The sequence below is a fragment of the Syngnathus typhle genome, linkage group LG5 (assembly GCF_033458585.1).
Source record: "Syngnathus typhle isolate RoL2023-S1 ecotype Sweden linkage group LG5, RoL_Styp_1.0, whole genome shotgun sequence".
In the NCBI taxonomy this organism is placed as follows: domain Eukaryota; kingdom Metazoa; phylum Chordata; class Actinopteri; order Syngnathiformes; family Syngnathidae; genus Syngnathus; species Syngnathus typhle.
This window is the reverse complement of record NC_083742.1, coordinates 12,753,689-12,773,354: the sequence shown is the minus strand read 5'-3', so window position 1 is coordinate 12,773,354 and position 19,666 is coordinate 12,753,689. Positions and strand designations below refer to the sequence as shown.

Sequence of the window (19,666 nt, the reverse complement as noted above, 5' to 3'; positions counted from 1 at the left end):
AGGGTGACAAAAATGAGTGTCACCCATGACTTAAACATTTTATTATTTTGCTTCTTGAGGGGTTAAATAAAAAAAATAGCAACAAAACAACACGTAAATTAGCATAATTTTTCAACGGCACTATATTTGTTTATATTTTTCCCCATTAAAAAACGTGAGACGAAAACCATGCGCGCTTCCGTGCAATTTGGGGCGCGTATTGCTGAACGTCATGTATTTTTGAGAGAAGCGTGCGTTGAAACACGTGATACACATCTCTGCCGTCTGATTGGCGGTTGCACTGTTGAGTTGATCAATAAAGCACTTAGAAGAAAAACCGGAAAAGCGTTTCACAACGGCGCGGTGGGTCACGTGACATCTGCTGCTGCTAGTCTGAGCGAAGCCTGGTAGCAGGTAGGAAAAACACAGTGAGAAAAGGTAATGTTTAATCATGGCGCTTAATGCTGAAAGTATTAGATTGGAGGAAACGTCCGACTCAAGAGGTTTTGTTATCTGTGGCCAACCCCTGGTTAAAACGCAGCGCTTCGCATGTGTTGAATCCTGACTATGACTAGGCCCTTGACAAGCCAGGCTAGTTTAAAGCGTCCTTCATAAAATTGTCATATATTCGTGGCCTCAATGTATTTCGAATGTGCACGCTTCACATTTCCTTCACTGAAGCATTTAAACCATATATTCCAAATAGATAGCGCTGTCTTGGGGCACGCTTTTTAGCTCGCCGCTAGCGTTAGCTTCCACGGACTCCCGTCCGCGGCGTTGACAATAAAGCGAGTTCTTGACGCACTTGTCTCAAAAAGGTTGTTTTGTTGTTAATTCCATCCCCAAGATGATTACGTATAGCGAAAGTCTTTTCTTATCGACGAATTTATGGTTTTATTGATAGTGTACTTTAATCTCGAGTGGGATATCGTGTGAGAGTCGCACACGAAACAAAGACGGAGTGGCTGCTAAAAGCTAAGCTAACGTGGGCATTCGCCCACTGCGGCTCCTGTTTGTTAATAATCGCGCTTCCTATACATCAGCCCAATGCCACTATAAGTAAAGGTTTACTTGATACCACATTAAACTATGTCCCTTGACTTAATTAGTGTTTATGTTGAACGTGGCCAGACGGGCGGCCATTTGATCAACTTTCTGTGAACTCCATTGAGACACGTCGAGACACGTCAAATTTAAAATTGAATTGTTGGAATAATAATGGAATGATGGCATAAAGTGCTTAGTCGCAGCTCAGTGCTTTTGTGTGGGTGACTGTGTCAAAGGGGTGTTTGTAAGATGACACCTCGCCTGTCCCTTCTGGACTTCTATATTTAACCCTAAGAAGTAGGTGGGTGACAGATGGAGTTATACTCTTACATGGTATACTTCGATGCACCAGCCCACTTGCATATTTACTTTAAAGGGACAAGTTATGTAAAGTTTACTTTTAAGTTGGTATGCAAAGACTCTGAACCTTTGTTTATCATGGGTGTCTCAAGCCCCACCCTGCAGTTGGTGAAAATGTGACACATTGTATAAAGCTTTCAGAAAGAGTTATTCCTTTCCCACATGCTTTAAACCTGTTTTGAAATTTTGAAAATTATTGCTCTTTTCCAGGAGGCTGATAATTCTCATTTCTCTTCTTCTTTCCAGATTTTTTCTATTTTGTACATACATTGTTTTGTATATACTGTATGTGATGACTTCTTTGGTCAGCAATCAAACCCGGGGGACTCGGGACAGAACGCTGCCCACCAACACACAAACCACACAGCCACAGAAACACATACAGGTGGGTGGTTGCCGTACACATTGTGGTTGGACAGAAAAGCATGTAACTCCAATTGCTTGTGTGTCAAATGCCATTAATCTGTTGTGCCCCCCACAAACAAAATACAAACTGTTTTGCTTATTTTTAAGAAAACTAGCGCTGTATTGTATAAAAAATAAATGTGAAGTGGTATTACTTTACTATAATTATTTGACTTATCAGTAATTAATTACTGAATTATTGAATTAATCTGGACCTATATCTGATCAGCAATTGTTGTCAATATTTGTCGCTTGTGGGGCACTTTTAGTCTTTTCCGTAATTAAGCAATAAATAGATTTGACTTGAGTGGTTGTCTGTTGTTGATATTGTGCAGTTGTGCATGTTGCTGCTTCTCACTGAAGTCTTTGTGTCTACCAGGCAACAGAAGAACAGATCCGTTTGGCCCAGATGATCTATGACAAAAATGATCCCTTCTTTGAAGACAAAGTCAAACAGGTAATGTTTCGCTTTGGTTGTCTGCTTTGTTGCGTGTAGTTTTATTGATGATGCCATGCTTGACACACACAGCTGATTGAGGTCACTGGCAAGACTCAAGACGAGTGTATGGTTGCCCTTCATGACTGCAACGACGATGTCAATAGAGCCATCAATTTCCTGCTGGAGAGCACCTCTGACACTGTGAGAGCCTGCATCGCCTTCGTTGTTGTCCCTACTTGAATGCTAACAAGTTGCTGGCTAATTTCTTTTTTTTTTTTTTTTTTCTGCGATCAGAACTCCTGGGAGACGGTCGGGAAGAAGCGTAGCCTTGGGAAAGAGGGAGCCACCCTCGAGTTGAAGTACAACCGCGAGAAGAAGGGAAGCGAGCGAGAGGCTAGTCGCGGACGTGGGGGTTCCATCAGGAGGGGAGTCCGCGGGATTAGCAGAGGACGCGAAGGTAAATGCTAGCGGTGGAATTAAACACTTGCCCTGTTTTTAATGATCGGTGGCCACTTTGTCCACAGGATTGGGTTTGTTTAGAGTTTTGTTGTACAGAGCGCCACATAAATACAGTGGTACTCTGATATTAATTGAGCAGTGAGTATAATTTGAGGGTGTGATTGGGAAAACAGTTCTGAACAAAATGGCACCTACGGAAATGTGATCAGTGTCAATGTTGTATTGTTGCACTTGTTTTGTGACTTGTCTTGTCCTGACGTTTTGGTTAGTGTGGGCATCTTGCTCATCCCGCTCCTTTTCTTAACGCTTTGGTTCCAGGTCGTGCTGAGGAGAATGGATTTGACGTTGTGCCCGGAGAGAGGGGGGGAGATCGTGGACGCAGAGGACGAGGCAGAGGTAACCAACTTTCTAATACTGCCATCGGATAAAATGCATGTTGAGGGTTTCTGTCTGAATACATTAAAATGCACACGTGGTGGTGCCTAGTATGCTTTTCGCACAACGGCAGCGGCGATAGGGGATCGATCAATACCATTTGAAATTGTAAATGTTTTGCTGCTGTGTCACCATCCCCTAATGACAGCTGTGTGAAACCTGCTTAAGATCCTCTCGCGGTACTTTCAGGGGCAGGCGTTCGCGGTCGAGGAAGAGCAGCTGCCGGCACCAGGTTCACCCAGGTTATGGGGTAAGAACAATTCGTTGCTCACCACTTATGAAGGGAGACCGAGGTAGTGATGTTTCTTCCAAGCACACATCTCAATCATGACTATGTGGATAAGAAAAAAACTTTCTGAACCTCATTTGGAAATTTAGCTTATCAAATGTATGTTCATGCAATTGGTCATATCAAATTGTTCTCGCTCTTTCGCTTTCTCTTTCTCTCTGTCAGCACCTTCAATCCTGACGATTACACTGCCGGTCGCCACGGGAATTGGGAAGGCGATGGGAACGAAACTGCTGAGCAACCTGCTAAGGAAGGTGAAAGAACTGAAACTGTCCATGTGGCCTGCGGCTTTACTATTAAGTGAAATTACTCAATCGCTCCGTCATTTACATGGATGGCTGCTGTTGTTTTTAAGCAACATGGGGAGGCAACCCAGAAGACTGGACTACAGAAGACTGGAATGAAGACGTGAGTAGAGAGAGCTATGATAACGATGAGGACTAGATTTAGAGGCTTTTGGCTAATAGTTTTAATGTTTTTTTTTTTTTTCTTTCAGTTATCTGAAACCAAAGTATTCACTTCCTCTTCCACCCCGGCAAACCACAAGTGAGCCCTCAAATCGATTTATGCTACATTCAGACTGAATATGAAATGTGCCGCACTTTTTTTTTTTTTTTTGCGGGATTCACATTAACATCATTTCTTTCCCTCCAGTGTGGACCTGACAGGCCTCCTGCCAAAGACGGGAGTGTCTTTGGAGTCGGACCTGGTCGATGGACCTTCTGCAGAGGATCTTGGCCAAAGCCTGGTTTTCACCAACTCCCACCATAATGGGCGCACAGCCACACACAGCTACGCCCACGCTGCCTCTGCCAGCACTACCTACGCGCACGCCGCACTGGTATGTATGGACGCCCATTGTTTATATCTACTGTATTGACAAAAAAACTGTTTAACCAACAACAGCTAAGCGCTGTCAGACAAGAAGGGTTGATGGTTATTGTTTAACGAATGCATATAAATGTTTGCAAATGTCTTATTTTGGTTAAACACAAAAGACGAGTCAGTCTGCATTCATGAAGGACTGGAGAAATCAGGATTATTTCTTTTGGGAGCCTGAAATCAGAAGATCTAGACAATCTTTGGTTAAAATGGCTGTAAACAATTACTCTATCATTGCAATACGAGGTGATTTGATTATGGATTTGTCGATTTATCGACCAATGTGGATGCCTGTAGTTATATTGTATATTTTCTTATCTTGCCAGTCTTCAATCCCAGGCCCTGGTTTTGGGTCCCTGAACACACCCAAGCCGGCACCAGTCTCGGACACCATGACAGCAGATCAGATCAATGGGCCTCTGCTCGGTCAAAGAGCGAGTCAGATTCCGCCCACTCCTGCGACCATCACAGCTAATGTTTCCAAAGATGCGCTGCCACCCGCATCATCGAGCCCTGCACCTGCCCCCTCGCCTTTGGTCGAAATCAAACCTCAGAGATTGGACAACGGACCTTTAACAGGCCTGCACAGTAAGTTAGTGAACAAAGTTGATGCTTTTATCTTTAAAGTTGACATTATGTAAAATGATTAAATTTGTATGCCAGTAGTTCTCTACAGTGCCTTCCCACCCATCACATCACTGCTGGTTTTCCAAAATGTTTAAGCAAGCCATTTTGAATTTTTTATACATTTGGGTGTAACAGTGTTGCAAATTGATACAGTACAATGAATACTTAAAATAGCAATTTTCTTGAATGAGCAGGTTTGCTAAACGATAACTTCATTTGAGGAGCAGTTTGCACATTTTGGGGAGCAATTTTTTTGCAGGTTAATCCCAAGGATCTGAACCACTTTGCACGTTTCAAGTGACTTTCATTTTTCCAATTTTGTTCTAGTGGAGACAAAGCTTCAGCCAGAACCCTCTGCTGTGCTCAGCCAGCTAGCACACAGGCACCAACAATCTTCCATCCTTCCCACCACCACAGAGACTCTGGTTCTGTCCCATTCACATGCCCCGCAAGTGCCCACACCACCAGGTATGACTGTGCGCTACACACTCTTCCACACTACCCATGAGTCAAACAATTGATTATTTTTTTCATACTATAAATTTCTATATGCTGTATGCTTTAGGTCACGAGTCATCACTTCTGCCTATAAGAGATGGAGCCTCTCCAGGAATAAAGATGCCTGGGGTGGACCCTCCTATTACAGAACCACCTCCCATGCGACAGCTCAAGACACAGAAGCGGAGAGTACCACCTCCCTCCAAGGTGCCTCACTATCCCGTAACTCCTAAGATGGTTGTAATCGTCTAGTTACCGTCGTTATTTATTGGTGGCTGTTTTTTTTTTTTTTGACATCTATTGACATCTTGCAATTGCATTTGTTCATTTTAACTTAACATAACCTAAATATGCATCATATTAATCATCAACTTGGTCTGTGTACACAGATTCCCTCATCGGCAGTGGAGATGCCAGGCTCATCGGACGTCTCAGGCTTTAATGTTCAGTTCGGCGCGCTGGACTTTGGTTCTGACGCAGGTGCCATTGATCTGGCCCAGAAGGACTCAACTCTGGAGCAAGCACCGTTGGCACCACCTCCAGCAGTGGCGGCGATGGCTGTCCCCGCTGCTGCCATGACCGCACAGCAGCCGCAGAGTTTATTTTCCAAGCCTGCAACTGTGAGGTGTGTGTGAGAGAGAGACTTTACTGAATGTATAAGATCTTTTTAAATATATACCTTATTTGCAAATCTTATCTCCATGCTGTCCAAACAGCGAACACATGAGCAACATACCCACCCTCCCAGATGCCAGCTTCCCCTCGCCGTCCTTGGGCTTACCTAGTGCCACACCCTCCGCCTCCATGGGCCTCCCCGTTGCGGCTGGCCCACCATCCTCCACGGCGCCGGCTCCTGGAAAACGCGTGGAGAGTGGGGGGCCCAGATCCCTCCCTCACCACCTGGCTTTCTCTCAGAGCAAAGAGAGTGCACCATCTGTTGCCGCCCCCCTCACGGTAAGGATAGAGCAGTGATACCAAACATGTGCTGGAGGTACCCAATTTCACTTCATTAGTCTCAAAATTACTACAAGTCATCTTTTTATTCATTTGTCTTTATTCTATGCCAGATGGGTCTAGTGACGGAAGAACAATCAAATGGTCTTGTACTACATGCATTGCAGCAGGTGCAATTAACCTAAACTAGCGGTTTGGAGGATACATAGCAGCTCCATTAGGAAGTGTTAACTCGACGTAACAGCGCAAACGGGGAAAAATACGCCAAATAATGCTCATGTTTGAAGTAGAAATGTGATGCCTGAACAGTCCTAATCAGATCAATATTTTTAGGGTCCATTAAAAATCATGCGATCATTGATCATTTAAATCCAAACTGATTGGATTAAAGAAATTTTGTCCATGTAAACGTGCATTATGTTACAGAAATTAAGTGCTTTCTTTTTCATTTGTTATAGAATGGTTACTGTGGCATGAAGGCGCAAAGCACACAGGACGGTAAATTTGCGACTCAGAGCTCCTGTCAAATTGACATGATCCAAATATCAATTTTTATTTATTTTTATTTCTGTTTTTTTTTTTTTTTTAGCTGCACAGTCACAGAGAACTGTGAAAACGGAGTCTCCGATAATGAGTGACAGCGGCGCTGCCCACCACACGCCTGCCCCTGTAGCCACCACTGCCCACTCAGCGCAGATTCCTTCCCTCAACAGGTACAGAGGCTAGCTGTTTTTCAAGTGGGAAATACAGTTTACGATAGAATAAAATATAAAACAGTCAAATGAAAAGTATCTATGTGAAAGCTGACAAATATAAATACGTGTATTTTGCTTTCTAGCCACGTGAGCAGTTCTCATTCTTCTGGACTGACCCATGCCACAAGCTCATCTCTCCCAGTAAGTGTGAACTATTTTGAAACAGTTGGGTGTACAAGAATTGGCCTCATTCTCTCTCAAACCTTATCTTCCCCAGACAAGTAACGAGGAGAACGTTGGCGGCAATCTCCACGCCTTCTCGGCTCCTTCCAGCCAGCCCCACAATGCCACTTCATCTGCCTCGCTGTCTGTCAGCACTTCAAGTGCCATCAGCGCCCCGCACCCGGCCGGAGCACCGGGACTGAGTCAGAACGGTGCTCTTTCGGCTGGAAACAGTCGCACTGCGCCCCTACTCGCCACCACCGCTGGTACGCTCTCGAGAAATGTTGTTGTACTGGTTTTCTTGGTACAGTAGAGTAGGGACTGAGCACTGTCACGGATGGTGAGGAACTGATAGTAATTGAGTAATTTTTTCTGGTGCATACATTTTTATTTTCAGTGTTGTGTTTTAGCCTTGATTATAGTAACTATGTCAAAAGTTTGAATTTTAGTGATATTAATTTGTCAACTTGCTTTATACCCACCAGGTAAAACTCCCCCCAACTTGGCCCAAGGAGTACCCCCTCTCCTGGCCAGCCAGTACATCATGGGCCCTGGTGGCTTGCTCCCTGCTTACCCGGTAACTTCAAATGTCAAATTCTGATGTATAATAATGTGAGATATATTTATCATGCCATTTATGTGAATCCCAATAGCAGATCTATGGTTATGAGGACCTGCAGATGCTGCAATCTCGCCTTCCTTTTGTGAGTCTCATTTTGTATTTATCAGTGAGTGCATGTGTTAGTTAAAGGTTCTATTGCATGGCAGCTGTAGTATTGCACTAAGTAACTCTGTCTATGCAGGACTACTATGGTGTACCATTCCCTGGTTCTACAGCAACCATCCCTGGAAGAGATGGCCTGGCCAACAATCCTTACTCAGGTGTGTGTGTGTGTGTGGTGTTGGCAGCTTTAAAAAGCATAACATTAATTTTGTGTACCAACTGCAAGCTCATATTAGTGGTTTCCGAGACAGCTATTAATTTTTGCTGCCCTAAAATCGACACTCTTGTTACCTAAATTCGGTGTTAAATGCACCCCCAGTTTGCAAAATCTTATTTTGCGCTCATTGTCCAGGTGAGGCGACAAAGTTTGGCAGGAATGACTCGTCGTCCCCGGCACCACCCACCAGCCTATCCACAGGGGGTGTGCAGTCACAGGCCCAGCAGGCGCCACAAGCCGGTACACAGGGGCAGGCTCAAGGCCAGAGCCAAGGCCAGCAGAACCAGAACCAGGCCTTCCTCAACCCCCCGCTACCACCTGGCTATGGATACGCTGGTACAGATGCATGCTTCACACATGAGCTAGACAAATTTTCAAACGTCCGTGTGTGTGTTTGTCAGGTCTGCCGTATTATCCAGGCATGCCTGGTATCCCCTCAGCCTTCCAGTACGGCCCCCCCGTTTTTGTGCCTCCGACTTCAGCCAAACAGCCCACAATAGGCCTGGCCAACCCTTCCAGTCAGTACCACCAACAGCATCAACCCACCTATGGACAACATGCATATGGCACAGGTAAGACCAACAACACTGTAATTTCCAGTAGGGCAGAATTATTTTTCACTTAGGGATTGAAATTGTGATCTTAGACAAAATAATTTTTTGTTTGTCACAATCTGTATTTTTTTTAAAGCGTTCTTATGCCTAATTTTAGTAAGTAGGACAGAGCCACATCAAAGCAATAGTTGTAAACGAAGAATGTCACAAATTTTGGTTTTATGAAGGTGACACAAGAATAATGGAAGTCAGCGGTCTGTGAACCAACCTCTAAAACATAATCTGATCACTGATGGTGACTGATGCAGATTTGAACAAATCGGTATTGGAGCAAAATGCTCAGCTTTCTGCTTTTTTTGGCGGGGGGATTATTATTTTATAAGCAATATACAGCTTGTGTATGTAACTGCAGGTAGGTGAAATGTGAAGAATTTTGATGTGTTTTAGTGAGACAACAATTGGCAAAGGTAAATGGAAGGCAACTTGATGCTTTTCGGTTGGCCTTCCATTTCGTGGTTTGTGCAAGGTTAACTTTCTACACTGCATGTGTGTGGGTTGTTGGGAGTCAGCCTTTTTGTGTGCGCGCGCGTGTGTGTTAGGCTTGTGCTGCATGCATAGCGCAAAGCCCACCACCTCCACCACGATCATCGTCAAACCCACCATTACTACCGTCATTGCCCCTCGATATAGACACCGCTGTCATTGTAGACAGGTTACCTTACTGCCTTTCTCCCCTCCCTCCTCTTCGTTTCCTCTTCACCTCATCTATCCTATCTGCTCTTTTTTCTTTACTTGCTCTTCTTCCTCCTCCTCCTCCTCCTTCAGCCTTTGATGACCTGTCTCAAGCCCACGCTGGGGAGTACAATAAGGGAGGGTACGGAGGCTCTGCCCAATCTCAAGTCGCCAAGTCGGCGGGCAGCGGCCCAGGGAAAGGTACATGCGCCAACTATGCACGTGCGCGCACACACACGCATGTACACACAGCATATCAATTCAGTGGGGATTTAAAAACCAAACGAGGACGCTGAGCGTGTGTGTCTGTGATTGCACGTCATTCACGCTGGAAAATTAGCGCGCTTCCTGCTTGTACTGTGCTTCCAACTTCATTTATCAGCATCTTCCAACTGGCTGACCTTTCCCCACCACCTGGGTTTATTCATTTCTTAACGGACTGCATAGGCACAGCACTATGGTGTGCCCATTTGTAACACTTGTGTCCCTTTTCCTTCTGCTACCAGCACCTGGAATGTCTGGATCCGGCAGCAATGGAGGAGTGCCTGACATCAGTGCGTCCATTTACAGCAAAACGCAGGTAATTTCGCTTTCACCTTTAGCGTTTACAAGTACACACTATTTTGCTCAGGCGAGAATGGGAAGATGGGCGACGTCTGCCTTTGCGCAGTATCGTAACAATGGAGCACAGGAGCACTTTGCTAAATGAGCCTTGTCTTTTCTTTTTAAACCAGTCGTTTGACAAGCAGGGCTTCCACACGGGGACGCCGCCGCCCTTCAGCCTTCCGTCGGCCCTTGGTGGAGCGGGCCCTATGAATCACGGGGGTGCGCCAGGCTACCCACCAGCTCCCTTCCTGCACATTTTGCCCCCCCATCAGCAGCCCCATTCGCAGCTTTTACATCACCACCTCACACAGGACACACAGGTATTGCCATGTACAAACTATTAGGTACCAAAGACACTATATTTTTTTGTGGCTTATATGGGTCGGTAATACCGAGCATCGATTCACGTGCAATCAAACCGTACCACAAGTGTTACTTGCATTGCTTGCTAACTTGACTGCTCAGATGTAGGAGTCTGATATGGTCTGCTTTGTCTCTCTCGCTCTAAAGGGTGGTCCCGGTCAGCGCAGTCAGTCAAACAGCATGCAGCAGAAGAGCCAAGGCAGCAAGTCCAGTTACGGCAGCTCTCCCTACTGGGGCAACTAAGGATTGCTTCAAAAACCCCACACCTCCAATGACCCCTACCCATCCCTCCTGTGTACTAAAAGGAACAAAAAGGAAAGACACACAAGCAACCATTCGTGCCCTGGCCTCGCCCCTCACCTCCACAAGTCCTCATAATGGTTCTCTTCCTCTCCCTGCCTCCAAATTGGTTGCTCGTGTAAAATATTTATCTATTTATATAAATATATAGATATATATACTGTATATGTAATACTAGAACTTGATAAATGGGTTGCTGCATATTTTTGAAGGACTTTTTGGGTTAAGTTTTCACACTGCACGAAGAGAACAAAGTTACAGGAAAAAGGAACAGAACGACAGCACTGATTGATACATGAGGACTGTTCTGGTGGGGGTGAGGGGCTTCACCACAACTACTGTTTTGCTTTCTTTTTTTTTTTTTTATATATATATACATTACACACACACAACTCCCTGAATCTTCATTTTGTAACCTCCCCTTCTCGTGTCAAAGACGCAAAACACCGCCCGCCCAAATTTTATATTTTAATTTAATTTTAATCCTCATTGCCCTCCAAATAAAGGTTGTGAGACAAAAGTTTAACCTGACTTCTGTTCTTTCATTTTTTTTAGATTGTCTAACACAAACAGGGAAATATGATGCACCCTGTTATTGCCCCCAAACGGCACATGAATGTCCCTTGGAGTTTATTGACATTTTCTTGGGGTTCAGTGGGTCCACTTGCTTGGAGGATTTTGGGGGTGGGGTTTGTTTAGTCTACTTTGGAAAGTCTGAATGGCTGGAAAAAATACCCATATGTTACTTCCTTTCTTCTCTTTCATCCCCATCCTGGAATGGAGCCACGGCGCCTGACACGCTTGTCGTATTCATTGGCGGAACTGAGCTGCAATTAGCATGCGATTAGGACGAGCCCATCTTTTTGGGAAGGGGGGGGGGCATGGGGAGGTGACAAAAATGTTAACAGTGAATGGGGTGGATAATTGCCAGCACATTCCAGAATGACAGCGTTTAGTCAGCTGCGACCTGGACTACATGGTCAATGTGGGGTGGGGGGTTTGCAAAGGGGGTTTGAATATGACATAGAGGGTAAATATGCAGTAAAGAACGTACAAAGTGCAACCTGATATTCTGTGTTGGAGCAAAAAGGAGAAAAAGTATGCCCCCCCCCCATATCTATGATTAAGGTCTTGTAGAGCATTCCAAAAAAATTATGTACTTGCGTATATTATGATTTGAGTAAACTTTTATTTCTTTATACTTTCCTATTAAAACTCTTCTCTCTGCAGGGGCATTTTCTTGGTCTCTGGCTTTTTTGTGATACTTTGCTGAAGATAGTGACCTAAAAAAAAAAAAGACTAGAGAATGTGTGCAGTTTAGTAGTGTTGTGAAAAAGGTCATAGTTGAGCTAACTCGGCTCAGGTATGTGTGTGTCAATATGAAGTAACACACTGACAAGGCTCGCATTCAGAAGCACATCTCAAGATATTTTGTGTGTGCGTGTGTCTTCATTTTGCAAGTTCTACGAAAAGTAAATTCAAATAAGAGTAATTTATAAACTAAAATGTGTTTTGTCAAACATTTAATGAATGCCAATTTTGTGCGCTGACATACCATGCCTGGAAGTGAAGTGGAAAAAAATTCAATGCCACTGTGGCACAGGAAAAATTAAAGATGCTTATGGGGAAAAAAATGACTTAAGTAATTTATCTTAGGGCTGATAATTAGACGTCAGTCACAAGAAGGAGTCATGCCCAATCACTAGAGATGCTCTCACGACTCGACCTCCTAACCGACTGACTGTCCTTTTGGACTCAGTGTCATACTAACTACTAAACCAACATTCTAACGGCTGGTGGGTGAATTGCTGGCTAAAACTGGCTGACTGCACGGATTGGCTTTTTGACCTGTAGTACCCAACCTTATCCAGCAGGTGGCCCTGTTTCTTTCTTTTCAATGCAGTTCTGCAGAGATTTTCAACTGGTTTTGTCCAAGGGACCACCATTATAACCAAGAAGCAACTCGGGGACCACTGCTTTGGTGGCATATTATTTTATTTTGCATTGAAGGAGGATATACTTATACAGGCTACTTATTTGCATATGTATGTCTATGGGAATCTCTGCTACATTTGACATAATTCGAACGGGATTCACAAAATTAGCTGGAAAATAAATCAAGTCTAAATAATAAATAAATTTCATTTTTTAAAAATGTTACAATTTTCCATTTCTAATTTCACTGGCTATATGCAATACCGCCACGGACCACTAGAGGGCCGCGGACCACCTGTTGACAATCCCAGCAGTACTACATTACGCACTGGTGGTGTAGTGGTTCACCCTGCTACCTTTCGCGCAGACTGTGGCAGTCAGTCAGTACGGATCAGTAACTCACTGTTTTGACTTCCTCCTCCATGTGCACTGTACCATTATATTGATAGGTAGTCATTCCAAATGGGCATGTCCGGGATAAGCCCTTTTTTTTAAACTAATGGGGGCAGTTATGCATAATCCCTATGAATTTACCCTGGCATATGCTTCTCAAGTACAGAGTACTTAGGTGACTTTTTAAAATTATTATTATTAATGCTAAAGACCTTCCAATACAAGTGTCCAGGGTGACGGATGACTCCCAATCCCGCAAGCGTCTTTCTTTCTTTAACCCAACTCTCTTTAAGACCCAGCGTCGCCATGGTAGGGATACCCCCCTCCCCACATACACACGCATCTCCACCCCCCCCAGTTGGCTTGGACTGTCCTCTCCAGTCTGGTGTTCCGCCGACCAGGCTGCTCCAGCTAGTGAGTCGTTACGTGAGTGAGGAGTCGTAGTGTGGACACTTTTCTCCTTGGAGTGCTCGCTTGGCCAACCGCTTCGGAGGAGCCTCCGTGAACTTCCAACTCTCCCATGTGGACATTATTAGAGCTTTGAGGTGAAAGGGGAACTTCCCACTACCATCACTACCCTCCGTCCCTTCCTCGGTCCTCCTCACTCGTTCTCCAGCTTCGGGCGTCCATGAGATCCGTGCTCGACCGAAGTTAGCTGATTTTGGGGGGGCGGGGGGGGGGTGAAAAAGAAGAGGAGGCTGAGGAGGAGAAGAAAAGAAAAGTTAGCGGGGGGAAGATGGTCCGCCTGCTGTGCGTCCTGGCGGTCAGCCTCGGCTTCTTCACGCCGCCGCCGCCGTGCCACGCTCGGATTTACACCAACCACTGGGCGGTCAGGATAGCCGGCGGGGCCGCGGTGGCGGAGCGGATAGCGGAGAAGTATGGTTACAGGAACATGGGACAGGTAGGCGACATTCCTCTTCATTTCTTCTGTCGTAGCAAGTTGTGCAAGTGTCGCCGACATTAAGCCGAGCCGAAACTATTTCCAATGTTATTGAAAGTCCGCGTTTCGACAAGGAAAGCCACGGCAGGACTGAGCCGGACCGCACAACAGGTGCTTCAGCCTCGGGCCGGCAGAATTCTCAAGTGCTTGGCCCTTTTCACAAACTAGTGAAGACAGATGCTCATATTGGCCAAAACTTCACGAATCACATCAAAGGAAAACAAATACATTTAAAACAAACATTATATTCCTAAACGTTGGATATCGCACACGTATCAGTGTTTGAAACAGAGAGCAGAATATTCCATTTCAGTTGCCAATTTGAGGCTTTATGGGTCCACTAGCTGGCTGTGACCTGCAGAGGCGCTGCTGAGTCACTCACAACAGATGATGAAAAAGAAGAACAACATAAGGCAATTGAGCAATGGGCGTCATAAACTAACCCCGGACGCATTTGGTTATTCACTCTGACACCTGTGCATTAGTCTAAGTGTGGGTGTTTTTGGTGCATTCCATTTTTGGTGCACTCTGAGTAATCAAGCGGTAAATTTGAGCAACACTCCGAGTTCCCGAAAAAGTTGGAGTGATGCAATGCATGTTCAGAGCACATTTTGTGCTTGTCATTACATTCTGGAGACTTGACATTGTTACAGGCAGGCGTAATCTTGCCAAAGATGAACTAATTTCTCCTCCAAGAGAACCTCTGAAATGCACTGACAGGGCGCTGCCATATTTGATGTATGATGAGTACATGCACGGTGGATAATCAAATGATGAATAAAATAAAATGAGAGTAAAATTGAGTTCCGTCACGGAAAAGGAAATAATCCAAAGTTTGAGCCTCCTTCATAGTTTGGTTTTAGACAAGGACAAACCGGGTGTTGACTGCACATCTGTTTTTCCCACAGATGACATCTCAATTTTCTTCTTTATACAGGAAACTATTTTATATTGGATGTTTACAGCTGTGCAGTGCTTTTCATTTCGCTTCAATCTCTTCAACATCCAAGTGATGCAACCGACCGATAACAAATGATAGCTTCGGTGAATTTGTTTCCCAGCCTCAATTTTGTGAGCTTTTGCGACATGCAGACTGTTAGTTTCTTCAATTGGCTTTAAAATGTGGGCTAAAAAGTCTCAAATGTGAATTCTTTCACCCTGTTTGAGCTGGCCTCAAATGCAGAGTTTGCTCTCATTCCCAAGTGGGTCATCATTACCAAAGAGATGGTCACGTTCACACTTTTCAAGGTTAATTTAGAAAGAGTCCTGCAGTGGACTCCCTCCTCTATGTCGACTATTGTAAGTAAAGACCACAATGAGGCATACATCCATAAACAAGAGCCTGGCATCGACAGTGGAGGCGGTGTTGAGTTGGGGTGGGGTGGGGGGACGTGTTTGGACACAGTTAAAGAGCCTTTCGTTGGGGGTGGGGAAAAGGATACATGCCCCTCCAGCGTGGACCTCACACGTACTCCTCACACCAAAATATAGTTCAAGCCCGCACTTGCCGGCACGGGGGTGCGGGGCATTCTGACAGGTTGTTGTGGGGTAGCCTAGTCAACAGCTATTGAACCCCCACTCATTGCCTCCCTCCGCTCTTCCTCAATCCCCGCCCAGCCACTCCACTCCCCAGAGAGAAGAGCCTTAATGGCCTCGTTTATCCTCTCTCTTTGATGGGAACTAAAACGTGTGGAGCCCCCACCGCCACTTACTCACCCATACCCTCGTTCCTTTTCTATACCAACACACCATAGAAATTCCCCTGTGGAGTGTAGCGCCACCCCCCCAATCCATTCACCCTCATTTCCATGTCAATAAGGTGTGTTCATAGGACGTTGACGCCTCTTAGATGAGCATTTTACTTCACTTCCTGGTGTGGGACTCTGTGGGGGTGGGGGTGCTCTAAGGGCTCTAACTCTAAGTTGACTCCCATCCGCATGGAATCCTCCACTGTTGGGGGCGCTACTAATGGATAACAACTTTAGACGAATCAATCAAGGTTGTCAGCCATGCTTTCTGTGGGGGGGGTGACGTTCAAGTGGGGAACTTTCTTCTTGCCAGCAGTTTGGAATGTAGCATTAAGAGGCCCTGCCACAAAAAGTGTAAAAAAGAATTGACAGGTTACAGAGGAACGACAGTAAATGCTGTCAAGAAAAGAAATATCCCATGACAATTGTTAGGGTTTTTTTTACATACAAGACTACATTTACAGTTTTCCCAAGGTAATTTTTTTTTAATTTCAAGATAAACACATTTGTAATGTTTTCTATAAAGTTTTTTAAAGATTTTTTGAAAGGATAATCTGTAATCTTACATGAATTAATTTTTTTTATGTTTAAACACAACTCTTTTTTTTTTTTACAATAAAAATGTACAAGTATTTAAGAAGTTTTTCAAAATAATCATATTTTTTCAAGTGTAATAAAGAATCATCTAATGAGGATCATAGTACGTCATATTGTCCTACAAGTAGTTTTGGGAGAGATGTGTATCAGCCATGTATCTACCAATCTCTATAATGTTATAGTGCATTAAAAAGTTTTGTTTTGTCCAGAAAAAAGCCCAAAATTGTTCTAAAAAAAAAAAAATTGAGTCAAACGTAATCTGTGAAAACTGTAATCCTCCACCCATTGTCCATGTCACTGTTCTGTAGAAACAGCCCTAACACAGAACGGGGGAAGTAGTCATCTTGCAAATATTCTGCCTTTGGAGGCAGTATGAAAAAGCTGCAGTAGATGCGGGAATTGCTCATTGGGCTGTAAGATTTATCACTCGGTAGTCACTACAGTTAACTGAAGTCTCGATGAATAGTCCTTGAAGTTGTGTCGGGAAGCAAGGTGGTGCTTGCTCGTATGGTCTGGATGGGAAATGGTGACAGAAGGACAATATGGCCTCCATGACAGGACTGTAAGGGAGGCAGCACACAACAATCTGGCGGCTAAAGAATAAGGGATGACGGCTAGATGCATGGACGGATGGATGATGGATGAAAGGAGTTGGCATCTAGAGAGTGAGCACCTTGTTGGGGAATTCTGGGTAATCCTCTTAAGCGTGGAACCCCCTTCCCAGACTAAGACAGTGGCTCAGTCTGAATCAGCTGACAAGGTCACAGGCACAAATGTCTCTTAAAGTGCCTGGAGGGTAGGTTGGGGTTTTTTGGAGAATGGTGGATTGAGGGTTCACAGACAACTAAACCACGCTAGCTGTTGTTCCAAACCTTTTTAACGATTCGATTTGGTGTTTTGTCATGCCTGTTTTCCATTACTTTGTTACTGTTAGGATAATATTGCGAGCATTCCAGATGAAAGGACCTCTGAAAGTTCCTTCAGAACATGCTTTGCTCGGGGGGCAGCCCCGATCAATCATCCATCCAGTGAGTGAGGGCATAGGAGTCGGTAACTATCAGTGAGAGTCAACGTTTTAAAATAAGATTTACCATCCATTATTCACTCAAATGACTGTTTTTCACGCCCATGTCGTATGCACGCGATATAGACAATGTAGCGGTGAGTTTTTTTTTTAAAATCCACACGCAGTGGCATGTAAAGGCAGCGTGTTCAAAGCATCAGTGCACCAGTTCAGGCAAATCCCCAACTTGTTGCTCATCTAAATACACCCAGCAGGAGGTAAGACAAAAACGAGGGATCTTTTTTTTTTCTTTTTTGCAATTATGGGATGATGATCAGAGTGGCGCATAATCCAGTATCAGCACGACAACACGTGATTGACTTCACAGCGGTGATAGTTGCGACACGGTTCCAAGTAAGCAAAAAGTCAGGCTTTGCCTCGTTGGCTCAGTGCAAAAACACTGGAGAGATATACTGCCCCAAACAGCTTCAACTTGAAACTATTCTTAGAGAATTTGAATAAGACTTTTTTAGTTTGGGATCCACGAGTTCCTTGAACGCAAATTACGACAACATTAGTAATTCCAAGGTTTGTTTCGGCGCCTATTTGATTGAAAAACTCATGTGTAGCATGACCCGAAAGCTGCTCAAATGGACTGTGTGGGGTTGGCCATAGATTAGTGACACACCAGGGGACACTTGGCAGCCATGACGTTCTGATCATGTGAGGGATTGTATGGTCTTTATCAATTATTAAAACTAATCGCCTTTGGAGCAGCTGGCCTTCTCTTCATGACCTCCTACTTGCTCTCACTGAGTATTATTAGTGATGAGCTAAAACATTGTCTAAGCAAGAGTCTGTTTAGTAAAAGGCTCAAGATGATATTTTAAATAGGTACAGGGTTGAAGGTACGGATTGGTTGCACAGTAAATATCATAGTGTGTGTGTGTGTTACCAAAAGTACACAACAGTGTGCATCTGTGCGCACACGTGTCCATGTTGGTATTGCAGGACTTGTTCGTGCTGATCTCAGCATTTCTCTAAAACAGTATTTTTTTTATTTTAAGCGTTATTTTCTGCTTTTACAGATTGGGGACTTGAAAGACCACTACCACTTCTTCCACAGTCGGACCATTAAGAGGTCCACTTTGTCAAGTCGCGGTCGCCACAGTTTCATCTCAATGGAGCCCAAGGTAAGCACGTCGTCTCTCTCCGAAGGCGCTCACTGGCCTTTTCCACATCTGTGTGGTGTTGATGCAGATGAGGGTTTTGCCGTGGCGCGTTTGCTGTAGCTTACTTGATCTTTCCATGGCTACTTTCGACTTGGGGACTGTCAAGTGATGGCTTCCATTCGGTCTGAAGAGTTGAATAATTGCCAATCAATTAATCTATTACAATGTCTGTCTCTTGCAAAGATTGCACACACATTTGTAAGTTAGCTGTATCAATAATATTGACCTCGAAAGTGAGTTATGTAGGGTTGACATTTTAATAACAAAATGTAGACAAAAATACAATAGTTGGAAAATAGATGGTTTTGGAAAAAATACAGAACTACCAACACCCCCCAAATATTATTAAAAAAAAAAAAAGCAATTATAAATAAAACTATTTGGGGGAAAAAAGATGTTCAGGTCTTTTAAACATCTCAACAAAGCAAGTCCCAAGTCCTAAAGTTGGTGAGTTTAAGAGTGACTCAAGAGAAGCCATGTGACTTGAGTTCATCACCACCTCCATGAATCCTTTAAAAGTTTCAATTGAGATAAACCCTCAGAGTGTGCTGCAGCGGGTCATGCGGCAGGCCATGACTTCATTATTGGCGGAGCCCGAATGGCGTACTGCTGCCGTGCCCAGCGCCTTTGTCAACGACAATGCATTCTACAAGGCTGATTAACCAGAGAGTCCACTATTGACTTCATTGAAATGCACAGTGACCACCTAAAAGTGTTTCAGGAGACCGCTCAACTTTTTATTTTCGTCCCAACGTCCTCTGTATCCAGAAATGCTATCGTCATGAGTGTGGCTATTATTTTATTTAGCTTCTGTGGATTATTTATTGGAGAATAGATATGTAGAAACAATTCTTCATTTATTTGCACTTTTCTGACTTCCCTATCTCAAATAGTTCTATTTATTTCCACTACACCAAATAATCTTTAATAATTGGCATGGGAAATGCTCAAAGTATTACCTAGGATTTCCAAGTATTACCTTGAATGTCTTAATCGTGCCCATGTTCAGCATTTCACAACGACACATTACC

General features: G+C 44.2%; 2 protein-coding genes across 7 annotated transcripts in view; both read left to right on the top strand.

The window, feature by feature from the left end:
- Positions 1-262: 262 nt before the first annotated feature.
- Positions 263-11,313, top strand: LOC133154094 (ubiquitin-associated protein 2-like). Of its 4 annotated transcripts, none has more exons than XM_061278512.1 (29): positions 263-393; positions 1,633-1,771; positions 2,171-2,248; positions 2,321-2,431; positions 2,525-2,687; positions 3,008-3,085; positions 3,314-3,374; positions 3,579-3,667; positions 3,769-3,821; positions 3,910-3,959; positions 4,068-4,254; positions 4,622-4,883; positions 5,250-5,390; positions 5,488-5,627; positions 5,810-6,045; positions 6,137-6,374; positions 6,833-6,872; positions 6,964-7,087; positions 7,213-7,270; positions 7,347-7,557; positions 7,777-7,868; positions 7,945-7,995; positions 8,095-8,173; positions 8,368-8,568; positions 8,634-8,804; positions 9,612-9,719; positions 10,025-10,098; positions 10,253-10,444; positions 10,635-11,313. In XM_061278512.1, exons 2-29 carry the CDS (start codon positions 1,679-1,681, stop codon positions 10,728-10,730), a joined length of 3,477 nt encoding a protein of 1,158 aa, XP_061134496.1. In that variant the 5' UTR covers positions 263-393; positions 1,633-1,678; the 3' UTR covers positions 10,731-11,313. The 4 variants fall into 4 exon arrangements, with proteins under 4 accessions (XP_061134496.1, XP_061134500.1, XP_061134495.1 ...); XM_061278516.1 differs by having other exon boundaries at positions 293-417; positions 7,948-7,995; XM_061278511.1 differs by having other exon boundaries at positions 293-417.
- A 2,141-nt stretch (positions 11,314-13,454) lies between these two features.
- The window catches only part of pcsk5b (proprotein convertase subtilisin/kexin type 5b), a 45,241-nt gene continuing 39,029 nt past the window's right edge, over positions 13,455-19,666 (top strand). For 2 of the 3 annotated variants that reach the window (XM_061277724.1, XM_061277723.1), the window contains exons 1-2: positions 13,461-14,016; positions 18,492-18,596. In XM_061277724.1, coding sequence (XP_061133708.1) covers positions 13,852-14,016; positions 18,492-18,596 — 270 coding nt within the window. In that variant the 5' untranslated portion in view covers positions 13,461-13,851. Of the gene's footprint in view, positions 14,017-18,491; positions 18,597-19,666 lie in introns of all 3 variants that reach the window. The other variant, XM_061277725.1, reaches the window with a different exon arrangement.

What these genes read in the sequence shown, in the direction of transcription:
- LOC133154094 (XM_061278512.1), top strand. Translation starts at nt 1,679, where the DNA reads ATGACTTCTTTGGTCAGCAATCAAACCCGGGGGACTCGGGACAGAACG. An exon ending in ACGCAGAGGACGAGGCAGAG is followed by an intron (nt 3,086 to 3,313) that starts GTAACCAACTTT and finishes CGGTACTTTCAG; the next exon opens with GGGCAGGCGTTCGCGGTCGA. An exon ending in TGCAATCTCGCCTTCCTTTT is followed by an intron (nt 7,996 to 8,094) that starts GTGAGTCTCATT and finishes CTGTCTATGCAG; the next exon opens with GACTACTATGGTGTACCATT.